Source organism: Lotus japonicus, chromosome 2 (genome assembly GCF_012489685.1).
Source record: "Lotus japonicus ecotype B-129 chromosome 2, LjGifu_v1.2".
In the NCBI taxonomy this organism is placed as follows: domain Eukaryota; kingdom Viridiplantae; phylum Streptophyta; class Magnoliopsida; order Fabales; family Fabaceae; genus Lotus; species Lotus japonicus.
The window spans coordinates 93,564,989-93,582,087 of NC_080042.1; the positions used below are offsets into that span (position 1 = coordinate 93,564,989).

The 17,099-nt window shown below is 37.2% G+C and overlaps 3 protein-coding genes across 3 annotated transcripts; 1 reads left to right on the forward strand and 2 right to left on the reverse strand.

The window, feature by feature from the left end:
- Nucleotides 1-5: 5 nt before the first annotated feature.
- Nucleotides 6-3,149, forward strand: LOC130737313 (DNA-binding protein BIN4-like). The gene is made up of 10 exons (XM_057589064.1): nucleotides 6-23; nucleotides 569-848; nucleotides 976-1,037; nucleotides 1,195-1,248; nucleotides 1,551-1,668; nucleotides 1,937-1,983; nucleotides 2,117-2,143; nucleotides 2,389-2,464; nucleotides 2,572-2,708; nucleotides 2,784-3,149. Exons 1-10 carry the CDS (start codon nucleotides 6-8, stop codon nucleotides 2,880-2,882), a joined length of 918 nt encoding a protein of 305 aa, XP_057445047.1. The 3' UTR covers nucleotides 2,883-3,149.
- Nucleotides 3,150-3,322: 173 nt separating this feature from the next.
- Nucleotides 3,323-5,120, reverse strand: LOC130741228 (pathogenesis-related thaumatin-like protein 3.5). Its single transcript, XM_057594070.1, has 3 exons — nucleotides 4,186-5,120; nucleotides 3,817-4,081; nucleotides 3,323-3,707 (listed from the first exon to the last, which is right to left on the reverse strand). The coding sequence occupies exons 1-3, from the start codon at nucleotides 4,661-4,663 to the stop codon at nucleotides 3,548-3,550; spliced, it is 903 nt and encodes a 300-aa protein (XP_057450053.1). The 5' UTR covers nucleotides 4,664-5,120; the 3' UTR covers nucleotides 3,323-3,547.
- Nucleotides 5,121-9,126: 4,006 nt separating this feature from the next.
- Nucleotides 9,127-15,482, reverse strand: LOC130741227 (uncharacterized). The gene is made up of 15 exons (XM_057594069.1): nucleotides 15,047-15,482; nucleotides 14,788-14,964; nucleotides 14,199-14,353; nucleotides 13,984-14,119; nucleotides 12,418-12,567; nucleotides 12,274-12,327; nucleotides 12,029-12,124; nucleotides 11,885-11,944; nucleotides 11,657-11,731; nucleotides 11,519-11,572; nucleotides 11,194-11,295; nucleotides 10,487-11,089; nucleotides 10,300-10,404; nucleotides 9,894-10,001; nucleotides 9,127-9,493 (listed from the first exon to the last, which is right to left on the reverse strand). Exons 1-15 carry the CDS (start codon nucleotides 15,410-15,412, stop codon nucleotides 9,341-9,343), a joined length of 2,394 nt encoding a protein of 797 aa, XP_057450052.1. The 5' UTR covers nucleotides 15,413-15,482; the 3' UTR covers nucleotides 9,127-9,340.
- Between the last annotated feature and the right edge of the window lie 1,617 nt (nucleotides 15,483-17,099).

Sequence of the window (17,099 nt, forward strand, 5' to 3'; positions counted from 1 at the left end):
GCAAGATGAAAAGATGTGATTGGGTATAAAACTGTTTATATTGTCAGTATACTAATTAAATTCATTTTTTGTTGATTGGAAAAAATAAGTATTGATTAAAGGAATTAAGGAAAGTAACATTATCCTCTGGTTGAATGACTATTTAAAAAATAATAATTATTTAAAAAGATAATTTATATTGATTTGTCTTTTGTGACTTCATGAGATTCAAGAATGAAGACTCAAATTTATTATGCATGGTTGATTGACATGAGCATAGGATGTGTAAATAATTCTACAGCTTGATTTTTCATTTAATTGACATTTGGTCCTTATTATATGACCCAGGAAACAGTGAGGAAAAGAAGATTGTGATTGAATCGAACGTTGACAAGCATATAGACCATAAAGTAAGACCCATGCAGTTACCTATAATTAGGGGGGGGGGGTATGCCATGTTTGATCCATTCAGATTTTTCTCCCAGTTTGTCTTATTTTGCTTAATGCCTTCGTTGCCTTCTATGAAAAATAAGTGTTTGGCCTGCTACTTTTTTTGTAATTACTGATAATATCAACTGATTTTGCCTAGGAATCTATTCATTCAATTTGGAATCTAACATCAGATTCTGAGTCATGCCATGATCATAGCCCAAAAGGAGAAGATCATATTGATCAGGTGGAAACTTCTCAGCAGCAAATATCTCAAATCCTTGGTGAAGGAGAACGTGGGGATGGAATTTCCCTTGGCAAAGATGGAAAGTCTCCATCCAAAAAGACTTCAAAAGAAAAGTCTTTGCAAAAACAAATAGATACAGAAGGTTGTACACCAGTAAAAGGGAAGAAAATAAAGGGCAGTGCAAAGGGGAAAGGTACAAAACAAATTCTGAATATTCAAAAACAGATACAAGATATCACTCCAATCCCATCTTCATGCATGTGGATTTGAGATAGTTATTCCTTACCATTTTATGTGTGTGACATGTGGAAATGGAACAGATAATGATGGAGATGTGGAAGCTGCGGAGGAAGAAACTTTTGAAAAGCTTGTTGAACCAAATGTAAGAATGAAATGATTAAGGTTATAATAATTGCCTGAATTTTTTCATCAATCCCATGACTCTGAAACATGGATAATAACAATCAAAGGCCACATTGACTGTTTATATAGCCTATTAGCTTGGCATATGAGTTGTGCTTGCTGTTTGTAATTTGCAGGTTTCCTCCTCAATGCTGCCTTTGATGCTTTCTGAGAAAGTTCATCGTACAAAGGTTAGGTGATGACTATATGTGGTACATTTCCCTTTGGTATATGTTAAGTTATATAATTGTAAGGACCATATTTAATTACTGTAATGGGGATGAAAAATTCAGCAACAGAGGTTTCACTATTAAAAACAAATAAAAATTTGAGAGAAGAAAAGTTGCTAGTTTGGTTTGTAGTTTTGTTTTGAGTAGATAGTCATGCGACACATTGTAGCTTTCTTGTAATTGTATTAATTTTTCTCTTCGTAACTTCCTTATCCATGAGAAAGGAAATGAGCACTTGACAAAGAGCTTCTCTGCTTTTACAGGCACTTATTGAGTGTCAAGGTGACTCCATTTATCTGAGTGGTGATATGGGTGCTGTAGGTCGGGTTATTATTTCAGATGCTCCGTCTGGGGATCAGGAAATGTGCTTAGACTTGAAAGGTATTTTACATGTTGCGTTTTTAAGAAACAGCTGATCTTGTGCTTCAGGTTTTAAAAAAAGAAGTGGATATCCCAGACTCATAATCATAATACCTTACCTTTGAACTCTTTATTTTTTCCAGTTACTTTTATTTCTCCTTGAAGTTATATGCTGAGATAATCTTTCCATTATAAGCCTTCCACTTTCTGAGTTACTGATATACTACTTTTGTTTGATAGTGGTGACCTGTATGTATCTGATGGTTCATATTTTACTCATATTTTTCAGGAACAATATACAAAACAACTATAGTTCCTTGCCGGACGTTTTGTGTTGTATGTTATCTGCATTAAGCATCATGACCTTGATATTTTCTATTAGGACAATTAGCTTGTAGCTTGTTACTTTTATGATTAAGATATCGTACCTTTCAAATACCGCTTTTATATGAGCTTGTTATTTTTCCAGGTTAGCTTCGGACAGTCAGAGGCAAAGGTCTGTTGGTTATCTGTCTACTTATTTCCTCCCTTGACCTTGAGTCCCTTCTGCTTTTTTGAATTTTTTTTTATATATTTGTAATTACTAATTACTACCTTTTATCTTTTAGTGAAATGTGTTCTAATTTATCTTTTAATTTTTTTATATATTAACATTCTTACCTGTTAGTGATTTAATCATCCTCAATGAGTATTCTGAAAAATATGGCTACCATTGATGTTTAACTTGAAGTTTCTTCTCAGATAGAGGGCGTAATGAATGACTTCATACAGCTGAAGCCACAGTCTAACGTTTATGAAGCTGAAACTATGGTTGAAGGTTATTTGCATCAACCAACAATTATCTTATTTCTGGACTCTGGTAGTGTTGCCTTTATGTTATGCCTAATTTCCTTTCCTGATATTCTATGATTTTCATTTGAGAAGGGACATTGGATGGTTTCTTCTTTGATTCGGATGAGGAAGCTGGCAAGATGCAAAAAGCTGCTCACCAAACTGATGAAAATGAGCATGCGGAGGAACAGACAAATGGTAAATCCAAAGGGAAGGCTGACAAAACATCAGTAAGTTTCCAGACAGTTGCTTTTGATTTTAGATTTATCCTTAATAATACGAAAATGCTGAAAATCTGGATGCAGGGTGCTGTAAAGAAAAGAGGTAGAAGTACGGGAGTAAAATCACAACCGAAGATAGTAAAGAAGAAAGCTCCAGCCAAGAGGGCAAAGACCAAGAAATGAGTCAAAGGAACACACTCTTGCTGTATATGCCATGAACCAAATTAATCATCTCCGAATTAAAAGCACAGATGCTGAATCACTTCGCCCCTGACAGTAGTGGTGATAGTAGAACAGCTGCAATTAAGAGTTCTTACCAAACCCTGAGCAGAAGAATTGAAAGCTAATGGTCCAGTTAATGAGTTATTATCAATTCATTCTTATTATGTTCTTTTATTTTAGGCCTGTTTAGACAATACTTATTGTAGTTTCTTTTCCAGTGAATATTATGTTATCTTTTCTTTGATTTATCTGCGTTAGCAGGCTATTATTATTCAAAAGGGTCGCTTTGCAGAACATGTCGGATTGTATATTTCTGTTTACATTGGAAATGGCTATCTGAGTCATTCCAAACAAATATTTTTCTAGAATTACAAGTTCTCTCTAGAGGCCTAAGGGGTCTGAAATGATGACTGGGTCTGGGTGATGTTTAGCCGATACTCACTCTTAATCACCGTTACTGGAGGTTTTGGAAGAGTATTTTCTTAATTATGTTTCGAGAAGGTCCTTCAAGTGTAATCTTCTCGCTGTTCCCTATTTCCATCTCATCAAGTGGCTTCTTTTTTTTCCTTCCCCTCCTCCTCAAAAGCACTTTTGGAATATTCTTCAGACACTATTGTTATTGTATTTCATTGGCCTTGTCTTACCAATAAAGTAAGAACTGGAACCAAGAGAAAGATTGGTACTCGAAAAGGTAAGAGAATATTTGATGAGGAAGGTACATGCTGACGTGTCTGATGGGGCTGTCTAATTGGTGGAGGAGGAGATGCAGGGCTTGGTTTTTGCATCCTGTGTTGTCAAGTAAAATGTTAGTTTTAGATTAGGTTTTTATTGAAAGTAAGAATAAGTAATGAATTGAAAGAGAAGGGAAATTGATGTAAATTGTTGGAAATTGTACCCATTTGTGTTGGGACAGAAAACAATATCATATTCATTAGCTTTGCAAGTGAAAGTGCTAGTGCCATCATCAAATGCATAGCTATAAGCACTTGGACAAGCCCTCTTGAAAATGGTGGAGTAATAAGAAGGCTGGCATGTCTGTGGGTTTGCAAATTCTCCACTGCAGCAGTACTTATCCAACTTCAATGCCTCACAAGCACTCCTACACCCGACTACACTCTGGTTTCCATCGCCTCCCACTACTTGAAGTTCTTTAGGGCAACCTATACCATTGCATTTTTTTTCATTGTATAAGGTAATACTCGGGTCATTTTCCAATGTCACATTTATATACCTAATTGCTTTTGTACTTTGAATAAACTCTCACCTCTGTTGATATCTGTCATACAACCTGTTGCACCACTATATGCACCTCGTGGTAGAGCAACTAATGGCAAATTGTAGCCATCTACCATGCTTACATCATAGAAGTCTTGTCCACCACCTGCACCGAGTGTTATCTCAAACAGTGAGGTAGGAGGAGCAGCACCACTTCCTTCACACTCAAGCCTTCCTCCACAGTCACCTGTTTGGCATTTGCCAACTCCTGTTGCATCAAATTTGCAGCCAGTCCTTGCCCATATCCGTCCTGACCATCCCGGAACAGTGGTGAGTTTGACGCTTTGGCCAGAGTCCAACCGGAATCCGGTCGTTGAAAGTCGAGGGCTTGCAGATCCGGCGAGGGTACCGGGCCATATAGTATAGGGGCAGTTGTTGAATATGGTGAATGTGGAAGAAAAAGAGCAAGAGAAGAAACTAAACAGAATAAGGGAACTAAGGAGCTTCCAGGATGCCTTAGTTGGCATTTTCAAGGATTATATTTGATACTGTAGGCTGCTATCCTAGAGAGAAACAGAGGGATTGATTGATTGATTGCTAAAGGAATGGCCAATGGCAACAAGATTTGTAATTTAGAAGGATATTGAAGGAGGAGGGAGTTGTGTGCTGTTTAGTTATTTATTGCTTTCATGAAATTCTCAGCCGCAGGACCAGCTTTATGGGTTTAGTATTTCTTTTATTGTGGATGGCCTCATAAGGAAGCAGTTCTTTGCTTTTGCAGTTACATATAACAAACCTGGATCGCTATGTGACCTTCTGACCTGAGATATAGTCAGTTTCTTCAAAGAATCATTTAGGGAACTCTCACATTGTGTATCATGTAGGAAGCTACATGGGATTATGGATTCATTGGATTGTAAGGATTCCTTTTAAATGGAATAAAGCAGATTAGGTAATACGTTAGAGTGAAGATTATAAACATGGTTCCCCAAAATTCACTCCATGGTAAAAGTTCCTTCATCCCAATATATGTAAGAACTAAGAAGAGTTGAGTTCATGTTTTAAAATAAGAATCCGCAATAGTTCATTCAAGTGAGTGTCTAACGTGTGCATTGGCAACATGTCAAAATTCAAACTCTCATACTCAAACTCAAACTCAACCCATCGGGTTTTGAGTTTATCAAAACCACTCAAAACTCGCTTGTAGCCTCAGGCTCACGTCCAAACCTGTTTCGATACGTAATTTTTTTGCAAAACAAAACGCAGCTTATGTTATTTTGTTGCAGATAAAACGTTTTATATCATTTTGCAAAAAAACATGGTACCTTGTTCAAATTGGATCGAATTGTTAACAAATTAAGAGATAGAACCCACTAAGTTTTGTACGTAAGTTTTATATCATTTTGCAAAAAAAAAAAAAACATGGTACCTTGTTCAAATAGGATCGAGTTATTAACAAATTAAGAGATAGAACCCACTAAATTTTGTACATAAAAAATAGAGTGAACCAATATCCATAATACATATTTATGGTTACAAACTCTTATATTCAAGATTTTCCATAATTAGTTAATCATCAATACAATATATATAAATAATAGTATTTTTTATAATTTTATATATAGTTAATAGGATTTTTCATGGTTCAGGTATCATCAAAACCAAACCTGAACCCAAATCCAATCATAAAGGTTTTATCCGTCAAATCGAGTCGAATTCGTGGTGCCCACATGTGCGGGTTCCATTACCATCCCTAAGAGTGTTCTATATAAATTACTGTTACAAAATTTAATGCTCTACAATTGTGCGGTGGGAGCTGTAAATATTTTATACTATAAGTGCTCCATATTAGTGAATTTAAATACCACCAAGGGAAACATATCACAATCTATTTATATTACTACTATATTATATATTCATTTATGTATCATAAAGATGGAGTGTAATGAAGAATTCAGTCCCATCAAACTAGTGTTTCGACTCTCTTATAAGCTTTAATTTATTCACATTCTCGTTTCATTTACAATTTTCCTTTCATTTATTTCTCTTTTCTCTTTAAATCATATCATAGTATCATTAACTTATCTCCTACTTTCTCTTTCTTTTAACTCTGTCTCTTTCTTTTCTTTACCTCATTCGCACTTTGAATGAGATAAAGAGAAGAAAGAAACATATGAAAAGAACCCGAAGATGTAAATAAAGAAAATAAAAAATTAGATAAAAGTGAAGATGTAAATGAGGTGAGACTATGAATAAAGGCTTAATTGCAACTTTGGTCCCTGACGTTTACCAATGCCACGATTTTGGTCCCCCACCTAATTTAGTTACATGGATGGTCCCCGACGTTGTAGGCCGTGTGCAACGTTAGTCCTACCGTTTATTTCTTAATGGAGGAGGTTTACGTGGACGTCCAGTTGGAGAGAGAAAGGAGGTATGAGGAGAGAGGGAAGCACGTGAGTATCACGTGACTCTTATCTGAACCCATTATACCCAAACCCCTGACCTCCCTGGAACGAAGAAGGTAACGCGATTTAGATCCCTAGGGTTTCAGATTTGGGTATAATGAGTTCATATAAGGTTCACGTGAGTTCACGTGATACTCACGTGCTTCCCTCTCTCCTCATATCTCATTTTTCTCTCTAACTAGACGTTCACGTAAGCCTCCTCCATTAAGAAATAGGTAGGACTATCGTTGCACACGACCCACAACGTCGGGGACCATCCATGTAATTAAATTAGGTGGGGGACCAAAATCGTGGCATTGATAAACGTCGGGGACCAAAGTTGTAATTAAGCCATGAATAAATTATAGTTGTGTCTCTAGATTCAATTCCTTGAGGAATATACTCTCAACTTGATAGTCGTGTCAGACTAACAATACTGGTGGTGTACATATGAAATACTATGACTAATTTTATGTAAATACAAATATTAGTAGATACTACCAATCAAAAGTTGAAAATCCATTAAATTGAACTAAACAATAATAAGGTTGATAAAGCCAAAAAGAGAATTAGGCAGAAAACAATCCAAATCAAACCCACAAAAAGTTATTACAAATTATCAATATTCTCTCATAAAAATATGAATCAAAAGGGAAATTTACAATTAGTCAATAGATAATGTTATAAGTAAAGATTATTATTTCTGAGAAATAAGTCCATCATTTTTACTATTATAAAAAAAAAGGCTAAAAAACATTTTTGGCCCCTGATGTTTCAAGTTTGTGTAAATTCTGCCCCTACTCTATTTTTGTCGATGTTTCTAACCCTCATGTTTTCAAACAGTGCACGGTCTACCCCTCCGTCAGTCAGACTTTCTCATGAGAGGTTCCTGAGTGGATTGGAGAGATGAAGAGGAGTATATGAAGTTGATGATCAAGGAAATGATATAAATTAAATTTGCTTGATATATATATCAATTATGTATGTAACTGAACTTGTTAAATGCCTGTTTTGCTACTTACAGGTCTAGAGTTTGAATCTCCCCTGCCCATTTTTTCCAATTTCACTTGTAATTTCCACGTGGCAGATCTAAAAAATATTAAAAAAAAAATCACATCAGCACATTCCGTTAGTTTTTTAACGTCTGACTAACGGAGGGGTAGACGATGCACTCTTTGAAAACATGAGGGGTAGAAACATCGACAAAAATATAGTAGGGGCAAGATTTGCACACACTTGAAACATCAGGGGCGAAAAGTGTTTTTTAGCCTAAAAAAACATAAATGCTCGAACGGAATAATACTGGCTTCACATTTTTTCACTCATAGGCGCTTTGTAGAAGAAATGCTGGCGGTGTAAAAACAGGGGGAAAATGAAATTAGATTGATAAACAGCAGTAAATTGTGCAAAGTAAGCACCGTCCTCCTTAGTAGGTTACACCTAATATTGGAATATGATAATTTACAACCCATTAAGAAATATAATAAGTATTGGAAATGGCAATAAGTTCATTTCTGAGATTAATTAATTGGCTGCTTAATAGGATAGTTTGATGGACATAATCATGTATGATAAACAATTGTAACACAACAAAATTAATTAACACAATTATTTACTATACATGGCTTATGGCAAATCAAACCACACTGGTAAGAAGGAGTTGAGTGGAAGCTAGCTTTATGAGGTTGAAGAAGTAGATTGAAAGTTTCTTCATATTGCTACATGAATGGAAGGATGATGATGAAGCTGTGATATTGGTCAAGGTAGGTTGTGGTTTTTAATGAGTGTTTTCGTCCTCTCTGGAAGAAGTGTGTAGAATGTATTTAAGCAAAATGGTGGAGAATAGCAATATGAAAATCAAAGGGGGTGTTGGTGGAAAATGTATGTGCAGAGTGAATTATATGTATGACTATGAGAAGGTTGAAGGTGGGGAATGTGTGTTAGGGTGATTTGTTGGCAGCATGAATTCTGTGTGAATAGTGGTGAGGTAGTTGAGAAATTGAAGAAATGTGAGGTTTTTTGGGTACATCGCAAAATGAAGAAATGTGAGTTTGTGTATGTGTACTAGGTGGATGAGTGATTTATTTATTTATTCCCTTTTTTTTATTTTTATGACTTGGTTTTATATTTAAATCCTAAAATATTAAAAAGGAAACAAAGAAAAAAATATTTTAGTTAAAGATAATTTTTTTTGATGGCATGGTTTTTTTCATTTTTATATATTTTTAATCTTGGTTAGTTTAAATTGAAATTTGAGGTCAAACTAAAATTAACTTACATAACTCAAGTGGTAAGAGCTGATGACATTTGGGTTAGGAAGAGGATGGTCCAATGATCTATGTCTGACGGGTGCAATTTATCTTTCCGATGTATAAAAAAAAATCTTTTAAAATTTAAAAAGGGGCAAATTTGGCTAATTGGGTGTTGGCAACATATTGTTCCAGTAAAAAATACTATTTTGTCGAAATTAGAAAAGGTCGAATCGACAAGGTTTGAAAAATTGATAAAGACGAAGAAGATTCCACGGACAAAGGCAACCAGGAACAAGAAAATAAAAGTGAAAATAATTTAAGGTTCAATAATGACAAAGAAAGTTTGTCTGGATTAAACGCTGTAACTAAATTCAGTAAGGAATAAGAAGCAACTAATATCCTTTCAAAAAAAAAGCAACTAATACCATCAAAATTCTATGAGAAGCTCAAAAAGGTTCATTCCAAGAGCAAAATAATCAGTTCATAATGCAACACCACATTTATTGGCTCATTGTTTCCATGCTTTCCTCCCGCAAAACTGTTTGCCGGCCCGCTGTTGTTGTTTCCTCTTCTCTGTTTTAGATTTTGCTACCTTATATCTCTTTGCAGCCAGGGGCATTTTCTTCTTGTGTTCCTTTTGTCGGTTGCTCAGACCACCCGTCTGTTCACAACAAACAATACGTCCATTGGTTTTTCTTCCCACAATCAAAACTCATACACATAATCCACGGGAACTTCCATTGATAATTAAAAATTTCCTAGAAGTTCTTATGTTTAGGCCAAGTGAGTAGAGTAGTTCTTGTAATGTGTCTTTTTTGTCGATACTAGTCATATAGTAATATACTTATATGCATAACAAATGTAATATCACTACTGAATTTGGAGAATCAACTGGGGCCTTCACCATCGGGAGAAATTCAAGATGACCATGTAACATTTAATGATTAATTTGAAGAGAAGACACCAATTAATGCAAAAAAGACATCAATGAAAGATCTAGATATGAAGTTTAAGTTATCTATCAGTTTTAAAAGAATTGCAAAAACGAGCAACAAACATACCTTTTTCTGTTTTACAGCTGTTCGAGCACAATATTTTCCTCTGTCCTCCCTGCCTGCTCTAACCAAAGCCAATCTTTCTTCCTTGTTCATCTTTTTCTTTACATGAACCTAGAAGGTACATGCATGAATAGGTAAATTCAAACACAGAAGTGTAAAAGAAGAAATATTGTTTGAAGCTGTTGAAGTCTCACGTTTACAATAGATATGACTAAATAAATCCTTATGAAGGGCACAGAGCAATTACCACCCCAAAGCTAGCTATTGGGGTAGACATAATATGAATTCTAGGAGAAGCAAATCTACAAATGTATCTATAATTTAATCAAAGGCTTCTGTTTTGATTTATGGTATGGGTTGCAGAGAGACATCATCTACAAAACAATTTAAACAAGCTAAAGCTACTTACTTCAAGCGCGGCGCCATCTACTCGTTTTAAACTGAGTTGATCAGAACTTGGAACCTTAATTGCTAGTCCGTGCTGAGCCAAAGCATTTCTTGCTTCGTTTTTCGCCTATAAATCACTTGAACAAATTTAACAGACCAAAAGCTATAAATGTTAGAAATTGAGCTCACTGAATGAGAAACTATCAAACCTTTAGCTTCTTTATCCTCTGGAAGTCCTCATTAGAAAGAAATCCATCCTCAGATTCTGGTAGGGCTTGCCCGGTTGTCGTCCCTGTCAATTTCTTCAAAGCCTGAAGACTTGTATCAGCAGCTGTAAGTGTACCATTAAAATCAGCAAACTTCCTCTTTTTTGAAGTCTCTTTCAATGTACTTTTTGCCTCTACACTTCCATCATTATCTTCATATTCTGAAACTTCACCAACCTCTTCATCAGACTGTTCACTGTCTTCAAGGTCATCCTCCTTAACCTCAACATCATCATCATCATCATCATCATCACTAACACCAATTTCAGAATCAGAACTTTCCTCATCATCTGATACAACGCTATTATCTTCAGCTTCATCATCATCACTTCCAGTATTATCAGTGCATAGCTGGTTCTCATCATCAGAGCCACTGCATACAGAATCATCAGAATCACCACTCTCCTGCTCATCATCACTGTCAATATGTAAAAGCTCAGCACCAGGAACTTCAGTCGCAATATTGACTTCTCCATAGGCCTTTGGTCTTGCCGTAGGGTTGGTAGGCCGCCCACGGTCCTTCTTAACTAGTAGAGAAGGGCAAATCTGCAAAGGAACAACACTAATTAGATGTTTGGACAATGAATATGAGAGTGCTACTGTGCTAGCACACCAGCAATCACCACCTTATAAGAGTCGGGTTAACCCACCTCTCTAAATACTCCAATCAGAGATCGAGCTGCTACTGAAACTGCCTTCTCATGTGACTTCTTATATAATGCAAGGTCTTGTAGTAAGTCTTCATTCATTAACTACAGTCCCAAATCAAAAGATCAATAGCACAAAGGAAAGGATTAGTAACTAAACAGAAGCATAGGATATTGGTAAAAAAAGTTGAGCAAGGAGGTGGTCCGATTCCAAGGCCCATGCCACAAGCCTCCTAATGAAGATGCTCATGGATGACCTATTAATGAAGAAGCAGCAGTAGGAACCGGAACATAAAATGCAGATATGTCCAATGGACGAGCAGATTACCAGTGGCATGCGCATGCAGATCTCTCTGACTGCATTTAGTCCAACAGTAATAGCCTAAAAATATCAATCAAACTCATCAACAAATCAAAGCTGAGTGCCTCAATCAATAAAATCAAAACATAAAGCCAAAAAGAATACCTCTGGAGGTGAGCGGTCATGTACAAATTGATTTACTATTTGTTTGAACAAGGGCTCAATTGCATCCGGAGGAACCTGCATCCAAATAACACCTTAAATGAGATATGTTGCAAAGAAAAACCCAAAGAGACTACTTTACATAAATCTACTGAAGCATCAAATTGTGAAAAGGAAAAGCTATTATTTATAAAATAATTCTGACTGACAAGAGTCACAATCATACTGTACCATATCATGGCAAGCCTGAACTACTGCTGCAAGCAAACTTGTAACATCGCGTTGATGTGGCTGATAACATAATGCATATAGCACATTGTCACATTTCAGTTATATACAAAATACCAAATTTTACCAATTTATCAAATGATATACCTGAATATATTTCTGAACAAAAGGATAAAAGTTTAACAGAATTAACTGGTGAAGTCCAATGGTTCGAGCAATCAAGTTCATAATCATCACCTTGATCTGAAACTCAGAGGGTAATTGTAGAAACCAGTAAAAAACGTAATCTTAAATAACCATGATGATATATAGAAAGGAATTGCAAGCCTTCATTTTCAAGTTACAAAATTACACTATGACAGGAATGTTTAGATTTTAATTAGAGTATGCACCTCAAATCGTTCATTACAATTCTGGAGATACGAGAATAGTTTCTCAGCAAAACCCTGCAGATCATATGGAACCGAGATTTTGATTCAATAAACATTGAAACCCAAAATGTATTTAAGATGATGATAAAAAAAAAAATTACAAACCTGGGCATCTAAAAGATGGTTAAGTGGGGAATAATAACTATTATTTCTCTTTTCAGATGACATGCGTTGTTGCTTTTTCATGCTGCGTATTACACGTTCCAGTTTTGCCTTCTTTTTCTTTTTGCTAGCTGCTGTCCCTTGGTGGCTTGCCTGAAATTTTGTACCAATGACCATTAACTATAAACAACTGAGTGCAAACCTCAACAAGAACTATCTGAAACATGTCCCAATACTCCAAATTTCATTCTCCCAAGAATGAGTGCAAGTAAACTACTTTAGGCTATGTTTGGATGATGGAGGGAAACCGTGAGTAATGGAGTAGAACAGTAAAACTTAAAAGATCTATCTCAACCCATTGTTTGGCAAGTTTATTACAAATATAGCAAAATAGTTGAGGAAACCCAAACCACTTTCAACACTCAAACCTCCCAATCTCCGTACCTCCCAGTTTGAGGGGATTCAGGACATAACACTTGTTTTTTTCTAAATGTGAATTATAATAATAACCCTAACACCTTTTGTCTTACTAATTTTTCCTGTAATTGTTCTGAACGGAACTCTGTCTTATGTCCATATTTCCACTTACCATGCTTAAGAAGTGAGATTGGTTGTAACTAAATTATTATTGTTAATTGATGTTTTTCTTGAGTGACATTATATATTGGATTCTAGTTCAGTTCATGTTAGGGAAAGGAGCAATAAAAGGGGTGAGTGATTAGTTCACGCAAGGAAAAGAGAAGGCCTCGAAGGAGAAATAAAAGGGATGAGTGGATAGTTTACACAATAAAAAGAAAAGGACCTCAAAGGATTGTCAAATAACGGGCCAATTTGTTTGGAGGGAGGTTATTAGGAAGAGTATAAATAGTTAACTACTCTGGTAAGAGGATACTTGAGACATTTGATTATGTTGACTCTCTAGAACTTGTTACAAGAGTTTGTAATAGCAAATTCCCTTTGTGAAGAAGGACATTCCTTCTTGTGAATAATACTGAGATTCTTACTGTACTCTTCATCAGTGCAAGTCACTTGAAAAAATTGGCTCGCTGACATGTAAAATACCTCAATATATATATACACGTTTCTGTTACAAGTATTGTAATGACCAATGTGTTAAAGAATGGTAAATAAACCACCCTATTTTATTTGTGTATCTGGCCTTTCATGGAGTTGAATATAAAAAATGAAAGGTCTGTATTTGTTCTGAATTCTCTTCAGATCTAAAAATTTATCATAATAAATTAGCACTTTTTATCTTAATTTTGATTGTAGGTTTTGATATTTCTCAAATTATTTATGAACTCATATAAAAGGTCTATAAAGACTAGTTACAGTTAAACTTGTAACCCATTTCACTCTATTAATTACCTTTCAACTCTATCCCATTCCACGCCAGTTCATTATGAACCCATCCACTCGACCCTCTTCAAAACTCCCAAATATAATGCCGACATGTTTCATATCAACTTATATATAATTCTAAGGTTAGGACTTGGGAACAATAGATATGAAAGCTACTGCTTTAAAGTATAACACAGCGTTAATAAAATGGTTATCATTCAACCTCACCTTATAAACTTTCTCCCTGCTGAGGATAACTTGAGGTGACTCAGTCAATTCTTCATCGCTGCCGGAATCATCACTATCTTCATCGCCTGTAATCTTCTCATAATCAAGCAGAAATTGTAAAGCCGTTATCATGATCCTGAGAGGCAAAAATACAAAAATCATGATCTTTAAGTCCCAAGATTAAAAAAAATTCACAACAACAAAAAACAATATACCTCGATTGTGGATGGAGCGCAGCATTGCAAATTGCATTTGCTGTTCTCTCATCAAACCACACTTTTCTCCTATGAAGCTCACACAGAGTCACAAGCGCTCTCATGGCATGTTGTTCCTTCTCTCTGTTGGTGATTTTTTCTGAACAGTTGTGACCCTAGTTTGAAATTGTTTGAAGAATTGTGACTTTTCGGAACAATTGTGATCATTCGTGCAAACACAACCTTCTATATAAGGTTGCTTGCAGCCTAAGGAAAAAGTACACAGAAAACAAAACCAAAATCGCTCTCTACTTTCTGATCTGTTCTCTATTGCCAGAAGCAGATTGATCTTCAAAATTATCCCAACAAGGATTTCGTGAACCCAGGCAAGAATAGGGTCGAAATACTTTGTTCGGAAAGTGTGCAAACACGATTTTCGAAGTTATCCAGGATTATCACACCCAAAATTCTAACACTCTCGCTATTCAAAAAACACAAACCCCATTCACACAGAAGAACAATGTGTATGGATTAGCCTATTTCATGCTTCATACAGTTTGAATTCAAAATAAGAAAGAAAAAAACCATTCAGAATTCAGAAATCACAAACCTGTAGCATGACAAAGAGGATGTTCTGAAGTGAACGGTTCTTGGCATCGTTCTTATGCTTTAGATTCATGCGTTTTATGTTGTGAATAACGTGATCAAACGCGAGCTTCTTCAGCGTCTTGTCACCTAGGGTTTGAAGCTCCATGAACAACGACAGAGTTTCTCCAATATCAACAATCTGCAACAAAAAAAAAACCACATCAAAACCAAAACCACAAAACAATACAATTCAACGGAAATGGAATCAAACGGAGGCAGACCGATCGATTGACGAGGAGGATGAGGGCCTGGGCGAGGTGGCAGCGGAGGCCGGAAGGCAAGGTGCGGTGGGCTTCATGAAGCAACTGGATGAGTTTGGACGGGAAATCGGCGAGGTGGTTAGGGTAGAAGGGAGTGACATGGGAGAGGAACAAGGCTCTATCAGCGAGGTCTTTGGCGACGGTGGGGTCGGTGCCGATGCCGGAGATGGAGGTGAAGCTTTGGGTGGCTTGTTCGAGGAAGAGGTAAAGGGAGGAGTCGAATTGGTTGCGGAGAAGGAGGAGCTCCGACTCGTTGCCTTGAGGGTCGCACTTCATTTTGGATTGGAGTGCTGGGCCTGGGAGGCTCAGCTTCTCGGGTGGACACATTGGAGGGTGGAGAGGCGGTGGTAAATTAGGTATATGATGATGAATCTGTTCTGTGTGGGGATGAAGAAAGGAGTGAGCTATTTATATGTACTTGAGAAGAAAGAAAAGTGCTGCGGCGCCAAGGAGTTGGGCTTCGGAGGAGGGCAGTGCATTGTACTTACGGTGGGGAGTTGGGCTTCATAGTACTTCATTACATTACTTTATTTTATTGAATAAATTCATAAAGATAATCTGCTAGGGTTTCTTCCGTTGAGGTTTTGCTAGGATTTTAGCAAGCTTTGGAGGTTCACTAGGCAGAGTTCCTCTTCTCCTACTGGGAGACACTCTAAACCACCCGTTTCTTAGCTCAGTTCCCTTGTTTCCGACATCTTTCCCCTTCTCTAGCTCAGATTCCCTCTACATGGAGGAAAACTTGGGCTCAGGAAGTATGAACAATAACTTGATACCCTCTCTAGATGGTGCCACCATAGATTTAGAAGTGGAGGACCACATTTCAGAAGAAGCTGCTCAGTAAACTCTTGTGGGCAAAGTAATAACCAACAAAACTCTAAATAAGAGTGCTATAAGAACCATCATCACTAAGGCTTGGGGCTGCCATGAGAGCCTTACTATCCAGGAGCTGGGAGGCAATAAATTCCTTTTTAGCTTCAAAGAAGCACGTATAGCCAAAGGGGTTCTGAAAGACAGCCCTTGGAACGTTATGGGGCACTTACTCTGCTTACAGATCTGGGCTCCACAGATCTCCTTCTTTGAAGTATGCTTTGACTGTGTTGGTTTTTGGGTACAACTACATGGCCTGCCTTTGGATCTCATGACCACGAACAATGCATCAAAAATAGCCTCTCTAATCGGAAGACCTGTGGAAATAGAAAACCCAAGAGTAGATGGTCAGCTGCTACGAACATTCATAAGAGCCAGGGTTGAAGTCAACATTCGCAACCCTCTTCCTACTGGCTTCTAGGTGCCTAGAAGGGACCTCCCCAGAGTGTGGGTGATGATTAAATATGAAAAACTACAGGATCTATGTTACAAATGTGGGATTATCGGTCACGAACAAAAGATGTGCAAAGCAGAGAAAGCTATGTCCTTGTGCAACCCAACTTTACCTAAGTATCACCCCTTAGTTGGGGTTCCCCCTGCAAGACCCCTAGCAAACCTTACAGGGTCCTCCGGTTCTAACAAACAGCATAACACCTCACAAGATCCAGTTCTGAATGCAGAGCATACCCAGGAATCCCAGTCTCAACAACCTGATCACGAGCCACCTCTTGGGAAAGCAAAGCTAGGAAGCCAGAGCCAGCAAAACGATCAATATGTGGAACGGATGATCGAGGATACGAATGCTAGAAGGGCCCAGGTTCAACAGGAGATGCCCGATATAACCAGATCCACCGGGGACATCCCCTTAGCTACTCAACAGGCGATTCTTGTGGGACTTGGCATCTTAGAACCACAAGACCAAACTCTGCCTCTTCCAACCCCCTCCCACACAGGTAACAGGCCCCAGGAGTGTGATCCAGATTCAACAAATTACCCCAATACACAGAGACATGTTAAACAAACAGGGATACCCAAAAAGCCCCAGAATATGGCCTCCAACCATAACGAAAGCCCGCAGGAAGTCCGCCGAACTCATAGACAGAGCAATGCCCCAAACTTTGTCAAGCAGCTACCACCAAATGTCTCC

Bases quoted from the DNA above. Each gene is read 5' to 3' on its own strand.
- LOC130737313 (XM_057589064.1), top strand. The intron at 849-975 runs GTACAAAACAAA...GAAATGGAACAG, and splicing joins GGGCAGTGCAAAGGGGAAAG to ATAATGATGGAGATGTGGAA. The intron at 2,709-2,783 runs GTAAGTTTCCAG...ATCTGGATGCAG, and splicing joins GGAAGGCTGACAAAACATCA to GGTGCTGTAAAGAAAAGAGG.
- LOC130741227 (XM_057594069.1), bottom strand. From the start codon at position 15,412: ATGTGTCCACCCGAGAAGCTGAGCCTCCCAGGCCCAGCACTCCAATCC. The intron at 11,945-12,028 runs GTATATCATTTG...TTATGTTATCAG, and splicing joins TTGTTCAGAAATATATTCAG to CCACATCAACGCGATGTTAC. The intron at 10,002-10,299 runs GTAAGTAGCTTT...TGTACCTTCTAG, and splicing joins TAGATGGCGCCGCGCTTGAA to GTTCATGTAAAGAAAAAGAT.
- LOC130741228 (XM_057594070.1), bottom strand. From the start codon at position 4,663: ATGCCAACTAAGGCATCCTGGAAGCTCCTTAGTTCCCTTATTCTGTTT. The intron at 4,082-4,185 runs GTGAGAGTTTAT...GCAATGGTATAG, and splicing joins TATGACAGATATCAACAGAG to GTTGCCCTAAAGAACTTCAA. The intron at 3,708-3,816 runs GTACAATTTCCA...TTGACAACACAG, and splicing joins TTCTGTCCCAACACAAATGG to GATGCAAAAACCAAGCCCTG.